The sequence below is a fragment of the Asparagus officinalis genome, chromosome 7, assembly GCF_001876935.1.
Source record: "Asparagus officinalis chromosome 7, Aspof.V1, whole genome shotgun sequence".
Taxonomy (NCBI): Eukaryota; Viridiplantae; Streptophyta; class Magnoliopsida; order Asparagales; family Asparagaceae; genus Asparagus; species Asparagus officinalis.
In genome coordinates, this window is record NC_033800.1 from 138,124,826 (window position 1) to 138,144,607 (window position 19,782).

At 36.6% G+C, this 19,782-nt stretch overlaps 1 protein-coding gene across 4 annotated transcripts; it reads right to left on the reverse strand.

Annotated features, from left to right (window-relative positions):
- Nucleotides 610-17,984, reverse strand: LOC109849238 (protein downstream neighbor of son homolog). 4 transcript variants are annotated; one of them, XM_020419051.1, is made up of 15 exons: nucleotides 17,819-17,984; nucleotides 17,502-17,637; nucleotides 16,232-16,305; nucleotides 16,024-16,165; nucleotides 15,810-15,904; nucleotides 15,554-15,728; nucleotides 15,260-15,462; nucleotides 13,960-14,156; nucleotides 13,777-13,872; nucleotides 3,948-4,066; nucleotides 2,663-2,764; nucleotides 2,446-2,555; nucleotides 2,272-2,359; nucleotides 1,655-1,854; nucleotides 610-994 (listed from the first exon to the last, which is right to left on the reverse strand). In XM_020419051.1, the coding sequence occupies exons 2-15, from the start codon at nucleotides 17,604-17,606 to the stop codon at nucleotides 778-780; spliced, it is 1,923 nt and encodes a 640-aa protein (XP_020274640.1). In that variant the 5' UTR covers nucleotides 17,607-17,637; nucleotides 17,819-17,984; the 3' UTR covers nucleotides 610-777. The 4 variants fall into 4 exon arrangements, with proteins under 4 accessions (XP_020274640.1, XP_020274642.1, XP_020274641.1 ...); XM_020419053.1 differs by having other exon boundaries at nucleotides 15,554-15,722; nucleotides 17,819-17,983; XM_020419052.1 differs by having other exon boundaries at nucleotides 15,810-15,901; nucleotides 17,819-17,982.

The following is a 19,782-nucleotide window of genomic DNA, read 5'->3' on the forward strand; positions in this document are numbered from 1 at the left end:
ATCAAACTTATGCAAAATAAAAAAAATTTCCTGCCTCAAGTAAAATCCAATTTCCATCTTTAATTTTCTTTGCGCCCAAGCTCTTCAGTTCTTCCTTCATATGGTAGAATAGATAGCTTTGCTACTCTCTTTTTAATTATTTATCTGTGCCTGATAAGTTTCGAGGGAGAGCAATTTTTCTATAATTTTACCAAAGAACCCTAGCATTTTGCTGAATTTTTTTTTTTCCCTTTATTAGTTCGAACCCCAAATACGCCTTGTTTGATGAAACTAGATAATTACGTTTGGCACAATAAAAGAACTGCTATGTTACCATAGATGCCTACTTATTTGCTCGATACCATATATTCCTATTAAGTTTGCATGAATCAATCCTTCGCTTTATTATTAACTTAATATTTCTAAAATTGCCATTGTTATGCTAGAGATAGCAATATAGCCTGTTTTCAGTACAAACTACTACTAAAAGCAATTAATCCAGTATTTATTACAATAACAAAAAGAAAGAACACATTGTCTTCATCAGATATCACAATTGATCAACTGTAATACTGTAGTAGGGATCTGCGTAAAACAAATGAAAAAGTATTCTAAGAAAATTTTCAGGTTTGACTTTCAAACATTGCAAGAGTATAGATACTGAGAAAAGTTTTTATGTGTAATAAATGTTATACAACAAAGTTCTTTTCCTTCCTAAAACGGAGAGAAATTCAAGAAAATTTTTATGGTCTCACAAAAGAATATATGCTGAAGTTACATGCACGAACCAAAGCCATGTTAGACAGGCGTAACATAAGCCACATAAGAGCCGTTCGAATATTTGAGAGACCTCAATGAAGACGAACGCAATTGAGGACTTGGAATAGCTTCAGGAACTCCCAAGGCATCACCATCTTTTGGCAAGGAGTTACTCGAATCTGTAGATGGATCATGTCCCTGGCAGAGAGACTCAAGGGCAACATTCAAACCTATTGATGATGGCTCAGTTGTGAAGCTGCAATTAGCACAAAACAAAGATCTTCCAAGCATAAGGTTCAATAGTGTGTTGAATCTATATACACATTTTTATTCAGATTTTAAGAAGTTTCTCGATAAAATGAGAGAAATTTGATTGAGATGGTTTGATCGTGTACGATAGAGATTACTAAATGCTCGATTTTAGGTAAGTGATAAGATTATAGCTCATGATGTTGTCATGTGGGGATACTTCAGCAGGCAGTTTCCGATGTCACCAACATGGAACAAGTTTTTTTCATAAGGTGCAAGAGTATTTAGGTATTCATGTTAGGGATTTACCCCCTGTGACTGTATGTGTGAGTATTTCGAATTTTCTCTAGGGGAGTGGGAAATCACAGAGCGCGGCTTATAGAGAGATCCGAAAGAAATCCTCCATTATACATATATTGGAAGCTAGACAGATGGCTGATTAGCACCGTGAATCCTCAACACGTGGGATAAAAAGGACTAGATGACCTTGGTTGGAAGCAATTAAAAAAGACATCGTAATAATTAATTTAGAGATGGAGCATAAGAAAACTGCACGGAAGAATATGATTTAGCAAACCCGAAAATTTTGGGAATAAGGCTTTGTTGTTATTGTTGTGTTATATTTAAGTACTAGCCGCTGCAAAGTCTAAGACAGATCTTCACATACCTAGACTCGAAACTTCTACCATCTGATCTCATTGCTGCACAAATTCCAGAGACAGTCCATGGTGGAATAATTGTATCCTTTATTTCAATACTATAGCAAACAGCACTTCCAGAGCCTATAGTGACTTCACTGCCCTCTGCATATGACCCGCTAGAACAAGGAAGAACTGCATCAGCTCTCCTCATCTCCCTGCATCTTACCTGAAGAAAAAAAAAAGGGATTAACAAGAAGGAACATATTTCAACCAAGTTTGACAGTGCATGGCAGTAAATGCTCAATATGTAAAATAGGAAATTCAGCATAAACGTAGAGAATAATTATATCATGGTGCTTAAGACCAAATTCCACTATTTCTCCATTATGATCCATGAAACAAGTGAAGCACAGCCAGAAAGACTGTTTTAACCAGCCATCTTAGTGTTTCTTCTTCCTGAACAAAAAAATATGGTTTTCCTATGTTCCTTAATTTAGGAAATGCAAGTTCAAATTTAGGAAATGCAAGTTCTGTTATATGAATCACTTCATAGCAAATTATACACTGGTTTTTCGGTAGGTAACATGATTCTACATCCCAGTATAAACAAAACTAGCAAAGCAGTGTAGCTAATCAAACTGACCTCTGGAACAGAGAGAGAAGCATTTTGAAATGGCACCGGTGCATATAGTACAGGAACGTCAACACCCGTCAAAGAATTCAGGAAGAACCTTAAGAATAAAAAGGAAAAGAAAAACACTTAGATCCAATGTAAACATGATACGTAGCAAACAGAAAGTAGAAACAACCATATCACCTGTAATTTAGCAGAAAGTCATATAAGCCATGGACAATTTCATTTCCAGTAAATGCTAGGAGAGACTGAGGGTTGTTATCCACATCATTCATAGAATCCATTTGTATGGTCTACAAAGGGAAGAGAAATAATCATCAAAGTCAGTACTTTGAAAAAAATGCATGGGAAATAAAACAGATAACACAGAATATATAGTAAAAAAAAGATAGGCTAAAACCTGGCCCAAATTTCGCTTCTCAATCTCTGAGAGCTCAACTAAATCATCAGCAGCAGCTTGTTCCACTTCAACACAGCAGAGAGGCATTGAGAAATGAATATCCTGTTTAAAATTTGGAAAAATTGGATATAGTCAAGTAAGCAGTTATATCATAGCAGAAGATAATAGATCTAACTAAACAGACAAAATTAGTAACCAATGTCAAGTAAGCAGTTATATCATAGCAGAAGATAATAGATCTAACTAAACAGACAAAATTAGTAACCAATCACAGACAGGCATTCATGAGGATCCCAAGTAGGGGTGCTAAACCATATCTGTATCCGAGGAAATATATGTATCCGTATCCAATAGGATAAGGATATGATTACTCAAATCTATAACCGATAGGATATGGTTATTATGAATATGTTTTTGTAGTGAAATATACGATCCGTATCCGAAATATCCAAATACACATTAGTCATATTATTACGATAGTTTTAATTCTTAGATCTTAGATCATGGATTTGAAGTTAATTTTGACGATCAAGATGTCTCATCTTAACTTTTCAGATATAATGGACATATTAATGAACTCTTTCGCATCACATAAACTATATTTTTTTTAATATTATATCTATTTTGTATCTACATGCATATCCGCTTGTATATTCGTATCTGTATCCAATTTTAGCAGATATGAATATAAATTTTCCTTACATAGGTATATTCGTATCCATATCCATATACGAGATGGGTAAGCGGATATGGATATGGTAAGTATCATATCCGAGCCGTTTCCGGATCGAATGCATCCCTAACCCCAAGTATATGTCAAATTCCCTGTGAATAATGAATGTATTATGACCATTATTATATAGGTCTTTTTTTAGTTCTTACAATCTAAAGAAACAATCAAGTTTAATAACTGAAAACAAACTTGCACTGCCACAGCGAGTAATATGAACCATACATGCAAAGGTATGACTGAAATGTGACGCTGTTACTTGCATAAAGCCAACGAATACAATTATAAATATAAAAAGCTCACAACTAGGTACTTCGAAGAAGACAACCTAGCATAACAAGTAATTTAATCTATTTAGCCAGTTTTTAGAAAACATCTTTTGTTCTGATCTGCCCCTGATTGGTTTCTGATTTGCCCCTGATTGGTTTATGTGGTGAGCAACTTTACATAGATTCGATATTAATATTTCTTTCTTTTTTTTGGAGAGAATGAATGCCAAGGAATTTTTCTTTTTAATGTATTCCTAGTGTGAAAAAACCCAAACTAGGAGCTTACATGTTTTTTCAGCAAGGATCGTAAACCTCGGGTAGATTGTGAAAGGTAAGCATTACATGAATGCTTCTTCCCCAAAAAGTTGCCACCAATGAATAATACTACAAACTGTGTAGTATAAACTGCAAAATTCCATCAAACAAAATGAATGAGAGAGTAAAATGAAAGGAAATATCGTCGAAAATTTGCAAAATATTTCAAGTAGATAATTATGAAAATAGTCTGAAACAAAGATAAAACATGTCTATGCAATGCAGTAATGCATGAAAGGACACTGGTTCTTTTTAGGTGTTTCAACAATTGTAAAGGCTTTAAAAATCTCAACCCATTAATGGGACAGGCAATGTTATAGAAAGTGCTAGGCGGTCTAGGAGTTGGACCCGACACCTAGAACCTAGGTGCCTAGACGGCTTTCCTATTTTTTTATTTTTTAACTACAATAATTTATAGTAAATGCCAATATTATAAAAAACTTAGGCGTCGAACAGGCGCCTAGGTGGGTTTCTTTCTTCGTTCAAGTGGTGGTCAAGAAGGTTTTGCTAAAGGTTGTAGGAGGTAGAGGAGATGTTGATAGTTGGAGGTTGGAGGAGATTGGAGGATGTGGAGACTGCAACGGAGGAAATCACAATCAAGGCCTAAAAGGTGTAGTCCATGTACGCAGACTGTGATCCCCTTGACACCCCCAAAACTATAGGTGGGCAACCTACATACTGTTGGATTTAATCTAATAAATCTATTTGTGGGCACATATGATTAATCAATGTGTATTGCTATCTTTCAGGATAACCCATTAAAGTGATCAATTAAGTTGGGTTAATTTGGTATTTAAATAAGTCATGGGGTTATATGTGCAGATACCAGGTTGTAATTGTAATTTATTGAGGGGCTAAATTACAAAAGTACAACATCTATAAATAAGGGGTTATGGTCCCTAACCTAGGGTTACATTCTCTAATTCTCTTCAACCCCATCTAAGAGAGAAATTCGGCTAAAGAGAAAACCCTAAGGTTAGAAGATCCAAAACCCAAAAATCAAGATCAATCTATGGACTCAGGTATAAGCTTCCGCTCTCTTTTGATTTTGTTAATCTCTTTGAATTAATCATGGCTATATGGTTTTAGATCTCAAGTTTTATTGATTTAGATCTAACAAGTGGTATCAGAGCCACCTTGATTAATTCTTAGGGATTTAAGTTTTATTGGGTTTTTGATCTTAAATCTCTGGTTAAAGATTCATTTTTTTTGGGTTCGGATGAACAGTAATGTTCGGTGAACAGTACCGAAATTTTTTGGGGTGAGCAGTAAAGTATTTTTCGGATGAACAGTAACTGAAAAATCGCTGGTGAACAGTAACTTTTGGGAATTTTTTGGGTTTTTCTTTGATTTTTTCTTCATTTTTTTCCAATTCTGGATCTGTTTTGAAAATAAAAATCAAAGATTTTTTGGGTTTGACGGCGACGGTTTCAATTTGAAACCCTAAGGGTTCATGGCGAAAATTAAGGAGGTGGTTACCTCAAACGAACCTCGCGTTCGTTCAATTTTAACCGAGCTTCGCGCTCAACGAACCTCGCGTTCGTTCTAAGGTGAACCTCGCGTTCAACTCAGGTGAGCGTCAAGCTCAATTTTAACGAACCTCGCGTTCGTTCTAAGGTGAACCTCGCATTCAACTCAGGTGAGCGTCAAGCTCAATTTCAACGAATCTCGCGTTCGTTCCCAAGGTGAACCTCGCGTTCAACTCAGGTGAGCGTCAAGCTCAATTTTTTAACGAACCTCGCGTTCGTTCTTCAGACGAACCTCGCGTTCGTACTTCAGACGAACCTCGCGTTCGTACTTCAGACGAGCCTCGCGTTCGTGCTTCAGTCGAGCCTCGCGTTCGAACTTCAGACGAACCTCGCGTTCGTACTTCAGACGAACCTCGCGTTCGTACTTCAGTTGAACCTCGCGTTTATTTTTTTAACGAACCTCGCGTTCGTTCCCAAGTTGAACCTCGCGTTCTTTTATCAAACGAACCTCGCGTTCGTTCATTTTCAGACGAACCTCGCGTTCGTGCTTAAGTGAGTCTCGTACTCAATACAGTCGAACCTCCGTTCGTCCTCAGACGACCCTCGCGTTCGTGCTTCAGTCGAGCCTCGCGTTCGAACTTCAGACGAACCTCGAGTTCGTACTTCAGACGAACCTCGCGTTCGTACTTCAGTTGAACCTCGCGTTCATTTTTTTTAACGAACCCCGCGTTCGTTCCCAAGTTGAACCTCGCGTTCTTTTATCAAACGAACCTCGCGTTCGTTCATTTTCAGACGAACCTCGCGTTCGTGCTTAAGTGAGTCTCGTACTCAATACAGTCGAACCTCGCGTTCGAAGTTAAGGGAACTTCGTGTTCATTATGGTTAAGCCTCGGCTTTTCATGGGTCCACTTTGGTATACTTAATTTATTCAATTAAGTTATGGGCCCTAATTAAGCTGTGAGACCCCAATTAAGTTTTTGGAAATTCAGTTGATTTAAATTTTTTAATTTAAATCTAATTCGGTTTTTAATCAATTATTTAATTCAAATATTATGACACTAAGGTATTAAGGTTGTCTCTCACTCCAATTGATTAATTGAAACAAGAAGTTGCCAAAGTAACCTCTCTTGTGTAGATTGTTCATGAGGAATGTGAGATGTTTGTGTGTATGCTTTCGTGTAAATATTTAATCGGCCCAAAGGAAGGTTAATATTTATTTAGACTGTATACACATCTGCGATGATAAGCGTGTGACAATTATAAGGTTTACATGTGAATAATGAATCGATCCAAAGATAGTTTCATTATTTGACATGAGTTATTGTCAATGTTTGATCATTGCAACAAGGTATCACTTACAAGTTAATATTACTGTCCAAAGACTTGATATTAATGTTGTGCCGGTATCTTGGATGGGGATTGTCATTATTTGAATTTTATTGATTATGGTTATTGATGTGAGCATTCTTTTGTTTTATTTCAGCTAATGCATCTGCTGCAACAATTTCTGCTAACATCAACTCAATTCCCATGCTAAATGGGACAAACTTCAAGGTTTGGAAAGAGAACATATTAATTGTTCTTGGCTGCATGGATCTTGACTATGCATTAAGAACTGAACAACCCCAACCTCTCAATGCGGATAGCACTCCTGATGCAAAGAAGGAGCATGAGAAGTGGGAGCGTTCAAATCGCATGAGTCTTATGATCATTAAGCGCGGCGTTCCGGAAGCCTTCAGGGGCATAGAATCCGAAGGGATTACTAAGGCTAAAGATTTCCTTGCCGAAATTGAGAAGCGTTTTGCGAAAAACGATAAGGTAGAAACAAGCACGCTTTTAGCTCGCTTGATTTCAATGAAGTATAAGGGCAAAGGAAATATCAGGGAGTACATTATGGAAATGTCTCATATTGCTTCAAAGCTTAAGGCACTTAAACTCGATCTTTGTGACGAGTTATTAGTGCATCTGGTTTTGTTGTCTCTTCCTGCACAGTTTAACCAATTTAAGGTCAGTTATAACTGTCAAAAGGAGAAATGGACTCTAAATGAGCTCATTTCATACTGTGTGCAAGAAGAAGACAGGTTGAAGCAAGATAAGACAGAAAGTGCTCATTTGGCCTATGCCTCTAAGGATAAGGGCAAGAAAAGGAAGAATGATAAGGAAGCTGCTAAGGGTCCAGTTGAGAAGAAACAACATAAGGATAATCAGGGTTGTTTCTTCTGTAAGAAGCCTGGACATGTAAAGAAGGACTGTACAAAATATCACGCCTGGCGTGATAATAAGGGTACGTTCCTTGCTTTGGTCTGTTCTGAGGTTAATTTAGCTTCAGTACCTAGAAACACTTGGTGGTTAGACTCTGGTGCTACTACTCACATAAGTGTTTCTATGCAGGGTTGCCTGAGCTACCGAAAGCCAAGTGATGTTGAAAGACACATCTTTGTGGGCGACGGACAATCGGTAGATGTGGAAGCAATTGGGCACTTTAGGTTGTTGTTAGGAACTGGTTATTATTTGGATTTAAAAGATACTTTTGTAGTACCGTCTTTTAGACGGAATTTGGTTTCTGTTTCTGTATTGGACAAATCAGGTTATTCTTGTTCATTTGGAAACAGTCAATTCAGTTTATCTTTTAATTCAAATGTTGTGGGAACCGGTTACTTGAGTATTTATGACAACCTATATTTGCTTGATACAATTGCTTCTTACAATGAATCCTTGCATGTGGAATCACGTGGTACTAAGCGTAAATTAAATAAGGAAAATTCGGCGACATTATGGCATAAGCGCTTAGGTCATATCTCAAAAGGTAGAATTGAGCGTCTTGTGTCTGATGGCATTTTGGATTCCCTTGATTTTTCGGACTTCGACGTATGTGTTGAATGTATCAAGGGAAAACAGACCAAAGTGAAAAGATTAGGTGCCAACAGATCTTCGGATGTCTTAGAATTGATACATACGGATATTTGTGGGCCATTCCCTACGGAATCCTGGAATGGTCAACAATATTTTATATCATTCATAGACGATTACTCACGTTATGGGCACCTATATCTTATTCATGAAAAATCTGAGTCTCTGGACATGTTCAAAGCCTATAAAGCTGAAGTTGAGAATCAACTCAACAGAAGAATTAAAACCGTCAGATCTGATCGTGGTGGTGAGTACTACGGTAGATATGATGGTTCAGGTGAACAACGTCCAGGACCATTTGCTAGATACCTAGAGGAATACGGTATCGTCCCACAGTACACCATGCCGGGTTCACCTAGCATGAATGGTGTAGCTGAAAGACGAAACAGGACTCTTAAGGATATGGTAAGAAGTATGATTGCTCATTCTTCTTTACCAGAGTCACTCTGGGGAGAAGCACTTAAGACAGCAGCTTACATTCTGAATAGAGTACCAAGTAAAGCAGTTGCTAAAACACCTTATGAGCTTTGGACTGGTCGAAAGCCCAGTTTAAAGCATTTACATATTTGGGGATGTCCAGCTGAGGCAAGGCCTTATAGGCCAAATGAAAAGAAATTGGACTCCAAAACAGTTAGCAGCTACTTTATTGGATACTCTGAACGCTCTAGGGGCTTTAAGTTTTATGATCCCACTATAAGGAACATTTTTGAGACGGGAACAGCAACATTCTTTGAGGATGTTGAGTTTGGGGGGAGAAATAAGGTTAGAGACATTAGTTTTGAGGAGGAATTGGCTTCAGATCCAATCCATACAGTTACTTTTGACAATATTCAGGTTCCTATACCTGTTGTTGCTCAAGAAGTAAATCCGGAACCTCAAGATGATAATGTTGAACAACTCCCTGTTCCAGAAGAACAAACTCAACAACCTCAAGAACCAGTGCCATTAAGGAGATCCACGAGAGAAAGGAGAAATGCTATTCCGGATGATTATATTGTATTTCTCCAAGAACATGAGGAAAGTAGTGGAATGTTAGAAGATGATCCAATCAACTTCTCTCAGGCCATGAAAAGTTCTAACTCTCAACAGTGGATTGATGCCATGAATGAAGAGTACAAGTCTATGCAAGACAATAAGGTTTGGGAACTTGTCCCATTACCAGAAGGTGCAAAACCAATTGGTTGTAAATGGATTTTTAAAACCAAGCGGGATGCAAACGGTAATGTGGAGAGGTATAAGGCACGTCTTGTGGCTAAAGGCTATACTCAAAAGGAAGGCATTGATTATACAGAGACTTTCTCTCCGGTTTCATCGAAAGACTCTTTCAGAATAATCATGGCACTTGTTGCTCATTATGATCTTGAGTTACATCAGATGGATGTTAAGACTGCATTTCTCAATGGAGACATTGATGAGATGATCTATATGGTGCAACCAGAAAACTTTGTGTCGGGAGACCCAAAGAATATGGTCTGCAAATTAAGGAAATCCATCTATGGACTCAAGCAAGCTCCTCGTCAATGGTATCATAAGTTTCAACAAATAGTTATCTCGTTCGGTTTTGAGATGAACATTGTTGATGACTGTGTATATCACAAGTTCAGTGGGAGTAAGTATATTTTTCTGGTTCTGTATGTGGATGACATCTTGCTTGCCACTAATGATATAGGCATGTTGCACGAAACCAAGAGATTTCTATCAAAGAATTTTGAGATGAAAGATCTTGGGGACGCCTCTTTTATATTAGGGATCCAGATACATCGAGATCGCTCTCGGGGTATTCTTGGATTATCACAAAAGAGCTATATCGATAAGGTACTTAAAAGGTTTGGCATGCAAGATTGCAGACCAGGTGACACCCCTGTTGCTAAAGGAGACAAGTTTAGTCTCAATCAGTGCCCTAAAGGTAACCTTGAAATTCAGGAAATGCAGAAGATTCCTTATGCTTCGGCTGTAGGAAGTCTAATGTATGCTCAGGTATGTACGCGTCCGGATATTGCGTACATTGTTGGGATGTTAGGCAGATACTTAAGCAACCCTGGTATGGATCATTGGATAGCAGTCAAAAGGGTTATGAGGTATCTTCAGAAAACAAAAGATTACATGCTCACATACAGAAAATCAGAGAAATTAGAGGTCATTGGGTATTCGGACTCTGATTTTGCTGGATGCCAAGATAGCAGGAAGTCTACATCAGGCTACATTTATATGTTAGCAGGAGGAGCTATATCATGGAAAAGTGTCAAACAAACACTAGTAGCTTCCTCCACTATGGCAGCAGAATTTGTAGCTTGCTATGAGGCATCCAATCAGGGAATATGGCTGCGAAATTTTGTCACGGGACTGCGCATTTTGGAAAATGTTGAAAGACCACTAAGGCTATATTGTGACAATAAATCTGCAGTAATGTATTCCAATAACAACAGGAGCTCAACTAAGTCAAAACATATTGACATTAAGTTCCTGGTTGTGAAAGAAAGGGTACAGAGTGGACAGATATCCATAGAGCACATTGGGACAAACTCCATGATAGCTGATCCTCTTACTAAGGGATTGCCACCTAAGGTCTTTCATGAGCATACTGCTCATATGGGTGTGGTATTATTTGAGGATATTATGTTTTAGTGGGAGTTTGTATTTGTGGTGCTTTATGTTTGGTTGTATTGTCTGATCAGAATAAAGTATTCAGTTAAGACACTCTGTTACATTATGTTTGGTTTTGACCTCACTAAGGAGGACCAGTTGAAAATAGACATGTACTGATCACATTGCATGTAATTTTCATGCTGCACATCCATGATTGATCTATGTCGTTTGATTGTATTGGTATATGTGACCATTGATGGGTCGAGTCACGATAAATGTGACGAAGGCCGCTTTGATCCTATATTGATATAGTCAATGGACGAGATTGTTCGGAAATACCATTTCAGTGATAGCAATTTTTGAGCTCATAAGGTTATACACAGTTTAAGGAATCATATGGTGCCCAAGTGGGAGATTGTTGGATTTAATCTAATAAATCTATTTGTGGGCACATATGATTAATCAATGTGTATTGCTATCTTTCAGGATAACCCACTAAAGTGATCAATTAAGTTGGGTTAATGGGTATTTAAATATAATCATGGGGTTATATGTGCAGATACCAGGTTGTAATTGTGATTTATTGAGGGGCTAAATTACAAAAGTACAACATCTATAAATAAGGGGTTATGGTCCCTAACCTAGGGTTACATTCTCTAATTCTCTTCAACCCCATCTAAGAGAGAAATTCGGCTAAAGAGAAAACCCTAAGGTTAGAAGATCCAAAACCCAAAAATCAAGATCAATCTATGGACTCAGGTATAAGCTTCCGCTCTCTTTTGATTTTGTTAATCTCTTTGAATTAATCATGGCTATATGGTTTTAGATCTCAAGTTTTATTGATTTAGATCTAACACATACCGCTTAGGAGCTAGACAAATCGGAACGTGTGTATCCTTTACAAAAAGCCACATGATTAGTGTGTCTCTTGTTAAAGAATGTTAATGATCCTTTATGCAATAATGGCCCTTGCCTAGAATCACAAGGCCAAAATGGATTCAGCAGTCTGGATCAAACTCCAACAACCAAAAAAGAGAGAGTTCCAGAAAGTAGAAAGGTCATGTACAAGCACCTGTTTCTAGACTAGCAAAAGACATCCTTACACGTCCCTAACGCCTCGTTTGGTACGTGAGAATGAAGTCAAGTGAGAATGGAATGGAAAAAGGAATGAAATGGAATGTATGTAAGAATGAAATGGCCATTCTCATTCTCTTGTTTGGGTGCGTTTATAGAATGAAGCTAGAATGAAAATCTAATTCTCATTCCCATGTTTGGTATCACTAGTTCACAAGTGAGAATGGAATCTCATTTTCTAATAATGCCCTTATAACAACATAGATTTTTAATAAGATAAAAATAAGCATTAATGATAATAACTAAAAAAATTTATTTATGCATATGTTATATTAATCTAGTATGTGTTATACTAATGTGCATGTTATCGATAAGGTGTATGTTTCGTTTATATTTTTTAAACAATTCTCACTATTTCTTAGTCTTAAAAAATTAAATAAAAATAAATAAAAGATTATCGCATCTTTCATAGGTCCAAAAAAAGAATATCGCATCTTTCAAATGCCGACCTTGAAAATTTTATGTACTAATTCTATCAAACCAACGCATAAGGCATTCCATGACATTGGATTTCTCATATTTCCAAAAAGAATTTGCGACTTATCTCCTTTAAAATTTTCTAGAGAATATTATTGGAAATCCATCATCTAACTCCCTTTTAAAACGTTGTATAAAAAACGGGACGGAATGGCGTACAATGGATAGGGATCAGTACATAAAATTATGACATAAACATAAAATTATGACATAAACATAAACATAACTCATTTGACCAGTACATAATTATGATTTTTAAATTGATTCTTATTATCAATAGGGGTATAATTGGAAAAACCCTAACTAATTTGATTCTCCCCTTGAATGAGAATGATCATTCCCTATCTTCTCACTTGGAATGCCCATTCCCATAAAAAGTGGGAATGGCCATTCCAGGGGAATGGTCATTCCAACATTTAAAAACTAGTTTTGTTTGGTATGAGGGAATGAGAAGTGAGAATGGCATTCTATTCCACCCCATTCCCGCGTACCAAACAGGGCCTAAAAGTTCTATGAACTCTTTCTACATCTATCAAAATCAAATTTTATTAGGGAAAATAGCCTGAAAGAGAAACTAAAATTAAAGGATACACTTCACAGTCACGACAATGAAAATAAACATTCTATTTTTGACTTTTGGGGTGGGCAAGTATTCCGAATATGAAGCAAAATAGCTAGTGGGAGCTTAGTCCTCGTATTGGAGAGCTGGTAACACTTCTACAAGGCAAAACTATAGAGCACTCCTTATAATCATAGAATATATGCCTAGTTTGCTTATTTTGTTTTGCTAATTTTGTTCTACGACGCAAATACTTAACCTTTTCCGGAACACCAATTTAATAGCAACAAGGGTGAAACCCAAGTTAACTAAACAGGGTATATGTTGTACTTGACTAAAATATTTTGAACCTTTAACTAACATAGAGAAGATAATAATCATGGATCGGTTCTCCATACTTATATGGGTTGATATTATTGCAAGTATCAAACAACTGAATGAGCCTCCCAATATAAAAATGAACAGAAATTTTAACTGTGACACCTGTTGGATCACACGCAAACACACATGTACACATGTGAAAGCATGCAACCACACACAAACATAAACCAAAAATATGAACTGTACTTCATCATAAGGGGTTTGGAATCACTAGGCAAAGATACATGTATAATTTAAAAGCATTGATGAAGAAGCATCTAGGATTTTAAGTGAATAGTGGATACCATAGAAGATGTTGCACATGTTTCTTCTAAGCATGTAGTAAAGATTCTGAAATGAATCTTCCCAATCCTGCTGTCTTTTAGATAGGAAGTCCTTTTCTGAAGATTGAAATAGTAGTTAATGATCAGTTAAACTGTGGTTTATGTAAAACTAAGACTGCACTAGTATTTTTGTGCCTAACAAACCTCCTTTTACGGATGATAAGGCCATTACGGATATAATGGAAGAAGGTAGAGAAGACTGTGGATATATCCAAGTGGTTAAAGCTTTTGTGTACATGGTATCAGCAGACATATTTGGTCCAGATGTGCAGCCAAAGTTTTGTTCCTTGTTAAAATGGATATGAGGTACTGAGGCAGGACCTGCACTGATTCTGTGACACCTGAAATAAGTAAGGTAATTGTATTATATGTATCTCTAATCTCTCAAGACATGATGATCAATAACAGCAGTACTAATTACAAATAACAATAAAAGAAATAACAAATGAGTCATAACAAAAGGATCAAGATTCAAGAATAAAGTACCCATCAAAAATGAAATTTGACCAAAATTTTCAAAGCAGGATGTGTATAATGTAAAAAATTTACTATGTATCCTATCATGTATGACACTCTGTCATCTACCAATGTTGTACTTGTTAATCATCAAACATGCAACAATATATATCACAACAGTAAGGCAAATTTGAAGACTAGAGCACGAGCAAGCAAGAAACAAAGGCCTGTAAACCACAACAGCAAATACGTAACTATATTAAAGAGTTTGTGTGATTATCATAACAAAGTTTTCATGAATCGACTAGCCTTTATTTTGGTTAACTGAATTTACGATTTGATCATACAAAGTTTTCATGAACCAACTAGCCTTATTTTACTTCACTGAATTTAGGATTTAAGACCCAAATCTCTATCTTCACCCATTAAGTACTTAGGTGGTCTGTTTTAACAGTTTTTTATGTTGTGTGGCACATTTTAGTGGTCTACACCTACTAAAGCCCTCCCAAAGCGGCCTAGCTCTCTGTCGTCTAGGCGGGCAACTAATCAGTAAGTTCCCAGACCACTTTATAATGGAATTTAAGGTTATCATGGACAACACTTTTCAAAGTAATACTCACAGGTGAAGCATGTAGAACCAGTAAATAACTAAATATAACAATATATAGCAATCGACCTTTATATTGAAAGGAACAGCTTGATATCTAATTCTCAAAAGTAAAAGCACACGCTGAAACCATAAAATAACTCTTCTAACTTGCTTTTCAAAAGAGAGTTTCCGTTTAAGAAACTTCGAAGGAAAAAATAAATTTAGCAATATAAGAGCAGCTCTGTGCAAGCAAATTTCAGACTAAGTATAGAAAGAAAATTTTATAACCAATCATCTTGAACACAGATTTGGAAAAGAAAAGAACGAGAAGAAGAAGAAGAAGCGTTAAGCAATAACGATAATGAAGAAAGTATCTATGAAAAGCATAAATACACTCACCATTTCACTGAGGATGATGAAACCAATCGCAATGTAGTTTTCAAGGTGAAATCCAGAGGAGTCTTACAGCCAGGAATTTGAAATTCAGAACAGAAACTTCTTGAAGATACTGACAGAAGATCACCATGCTTCAGTGAAGAGTCGGCCCAAGAACTAGAGCTGCCAGGGATATCACGTGCAACTAATCCTTTTAATGCTGTTTGCTATAAATGAAAAGACCAGTCAAGCAGGATTCACACATTAAAGGATTTCAAGTGTAAATGAACTGCAAGGGCTAGCCAGTTTAATGATTACCATATCAACTTTTGCAGAATCTGAAGACTTCTCATTTCCCAAATGAATCTCAACAACATTGCGCAAGGCACTCAGACTACATTTTTCAATCTTCCGAAATCCGTGTTCACCACTTTCTTTGGCAGACGAGTCAGGACGTCCCACATCATTAAGAATGTTAGCCTTATCACTGAGGTTGAACATCAAAAGTGTATAATAAGCAGTAGGAAACATAAACCTTGTTTGTGTTCCTTAGAAACCTAGATAAAGGAAGTACCATGGAAGCGAAGACTCATCCCTGGGAGGTATAATGGAAGTAACAGAAGAATCAATGACATCATGGGATATTTTGCTGACAGTACAAGGGTCCTGCTAATAAAGAAAAGGAATAAATACTCACTGTCATCAGAGATCATTTAATCAGCAAGTATCTATTGTGAGTTGCATAACTGATAGCTTATGCACCTTTAAAGTAAAGAAAAATTTCTGACCTTGGCTGTTTCTTTTCCATAAAGCATTCTACACCTCTCACTTGATTTCTTGACAGGATAAAGCTCATTAACACGGGTGCTAATGTACTTTGGAATCTTCGATTCAAGTTTTTGTGGGCAAGTTGTCGGTCCAAGATTAATCCTGGCAGGCACTTCTTCCGTCAGAATGATTTACACAAACACGCTAGGATCAGTATACAAAAACTACCTGTCAGAGGCCAGCAAAGGAGCCAGCTGCACATCAGCTTGGAGTTCACCATTCCTTCTTTTCAACTGTTCCCCCTGTGATATATGTATTCATGTTTAATCTATTGGAGAGTAAACACCTCAACCTTCATTTCATAATAAAGGTAACTTGCAATTTACTGCACAAAATAATATTGATATGCTTCCAAACAAAATATTCAGGGACAGCATAATTTAATCTGTGTTCACCTCGATTAAAGCCTAAACTAAATTAGTCTGCATGTGAATTGTTACTAGATATCCCATGTGAATGCTGTCCATAAAAGAAGTGACTGGAAGAACAACACAATTTATGTCAAATTTCTGTTTAACCACATTGAGAATCCAACATCGATAACATCCCTATTCCTCATCATTAAGGTGGCGCAAGGATGCCAAGCCAAAGACATAGAATAACCTTAAAGTAGAAATAGACTTTAAAATGATAGAGTGAAGATAAAGGAGAACAACAGAACTTCATTAGGAACATATTATTTTCTGCTATATCTGTAGCAAAACAACATACCAAATGTTTTTCTTTTAAGTATTGGTATAAAGCCAATATTGAAAACAGTGATCAAGTATATGACATAATAGTGTTTCTGGATATGTTACAGCCATCCATGTGTTCTTCTGGCGTAAAATACTTGCTAACGTTAGATTCAACCGAATCCCATGAAAAGCATCTCTCATGTTCTGAAGATATAATTATAAACAACTCAAGGATTTGAGCAAAAGCTTCCTCAATCACGTGTTTCTCGTCCAATCTGCCTCAAGTTTCTACTGAGATCTAATTCCAAAAACATGTTTTTAGACCTATAAGTAATAAGATTGTTACATTAAAGTCCCTTCCTACTTCATCTAGACTTCAAACTAGTGGTAAATTTTCAGGGTTGTAATTTGATACTCTAATCTGCCCTCATAGGTTCGTACGCAGCAGCATCTTTTTCAATATGCTTTAAATATTTGGTCGATGACAATTGAACCTAGGTTGCTCTGATACCATACTAAAATCCCGCCCCTTACAACAAAAACTCCAAATTTGTTGCCAGAGTTAAGGGCTCTAATCTTATACTCTGTAACAGTTTAGCATGCATTGTCGAGCATCAACCCAAAAGCTGGGGGCTATCAAATTTAGAGAGGGTGCTTTTTACATGTTCCAAATAAATAAACAGTGTCTTTGAAAACTAATCCATCAAAATTCCAGCTTAAAAACGCATCATGAAAACTTAAGGTAGTTTAAAAGAACTTACTCTCAGTTCAGAGGGAGTCTTCCTTTTCATCTTGACATCGGATTGAACTCTCCCAAACGGAAAATTCCTAGTTGAAGCCGATTCCACAACCGCCGCTTTCGCCATTTGGACAAGTCACTAAATCTGCATCTCTCTCCTGCAATAAAAATCAAACCTTTAAGCATCGGATCAAGCAAATAGAAGATATTTCGCCATTGGGATTTGGGGGGGAAATGATGACGAGATGGAATCCAAATCGAATCTTTTAATAGAGATCGGGATCCAGGAACCCTAGAAATAGATCGACAGGAGAGGATGATTAGAGACGAAGAAATTACTCGGATGAGATAATTTCGGTCGAGATCGAAGTCGCTGCTGTTGCCCTAATTTTTCTTTCCTTTTTTTTTCTTTTTTCCCCCCTCAGCGAGGAGAGAGAGTGAAGGCGGAGGTTTGAAAGATTGGGGGCAAAAATAAGCGCGGGCAACGGGAATCGTGAAGCCTCGTTGTGGTTTTTTTTGGTCTGACCAGAATAGCTTCGTTGTGGGTTTTTTTTTTTTTTGAGAGGGGAAAAAAAGAACAAAAAAATGGCGACTTTGGGGATTTTTTTTTTTTTTTTAGAAAAAGGATGGATTACAATTTTTTTTTTTGAGAGGGGAAAAAAAGAACAAAAAAATGGCGACTTTGGGGATTTTTTTTTTTTTTTTAGAAAAAGGATGGATTACAATATAGTAATCCAGCCAGCTAAATTAATAAACTGGTTGTTACATATAATGTGCACATTCCAACCAAAAAGTACACATAAATTCAACTGAAAATACAAAAGCACCAGAACACTTTCGTACAAAAGATTAAATCTCCCAAAAGAAAAACTCAACTACCACAAAAGTAAGTATCATATTCAACAACAGTCTTACTCATCAAAACATCAACTAAACCACTGCATATTTGAGCTTAATCCAGCTGAATCACCACACTTCTCTCCTCTCCTGCAGCTCCAACTGACTGTAAGTCTCACAATCTCTCGTTCTTCTTCCTTCTTCGCGCTTGCAATCTGGTCGCTCTATCTGTAATTTTAGAACCTAGCCAAAATGTAGAAAAAGTCATAATCTTATTCAAAATCTCCAGGCTCTATCTGTAATTTTAGAACCTAGCCAAAATGTAGAAAAAGTCATAATCTTATTCAAAATCTCCAGCGCTATCTTCTTCTTGTTAGAAAAGAGTATCATTACGCTCCTGCCATATACACCAAATAAGAGCACAAAAAGTAACATCTCTTTCCATCTTGCAGTCCTTATTTCCCCATCAGTCCAATTAATCCACACTTCCTTTAAAGAATTCATTTTGAAGTCTTTTCCAATTTTTAATTTGAACTGAATAGATCTCCAAAGTGAGAATATAAACTCACTTTGAACTGAATAGATCTCCAAAGTGAGAATATAAACTCACATTCAACAAACAGATGAGTATGACTCTCTTCAGCTTTAGAACACAAAACACAATTCAAATATAAACTCACATTCAACAAACAGATGAGTATGACTCTCTTCAGCTTTAGAACACAAAACACAATTCGGCTCTAAATTAATTCCTTTTTTAGCCAAAATATCTTTTGTATTTAAGCTTTGTCTTAAAGCTAGCCAAAGCATAAGTTTCACTTTTAAAGGAATGGAAAGCTTCCAAATGTCTGCACAGTCAGAACGTAAACCTCCATCAATAAGAAATTGATAGAAAGATTTAACAGAGAAAATACCATTTGCTTCCCATAACCAAATTCTATTGTCTTCTTTTTGATCAAAAATTGTATCCTTGATAAGATTCAGTAAATTCAAAAACTGAAATACCAAACTTCCTGTCAATTGCCTCTTGAACTTAATATCTCATATCCAAGTGTTATTCCTTTTTTTCCCTCAGACTGCTAACAGAAGCATAAGGAAAAGAAGTGATAATAAAGAGAGATGGGTATAGAGAAGCAAGGGTATATGAGTCTAACCATTTATCAAGCCAAAATAAAGTATGCTTTCCTTCTCCCACCTCCACATGAGTACTGCATAAGAAACTATCAACATTAAGAAAAAGATTTTTCCAAAAATTAGCGACTTTGAGGATTAATTCAAAGGATTTGATTAGGCCAATTGAAACAATAAATTTTGTGGCTCAAAAAATTTGGGGTGGAGCTGTTCCATCTTTAATCTCTGATTCTTTTTTGTTTCAAAGCCCAATTTAAAGCCCAAGGTTGTTTTGGATGAAACTAGGGTTTGTGATGAAACTAGGGTTAACTTTGTGGCTGGGTTCGGGTTAAAAA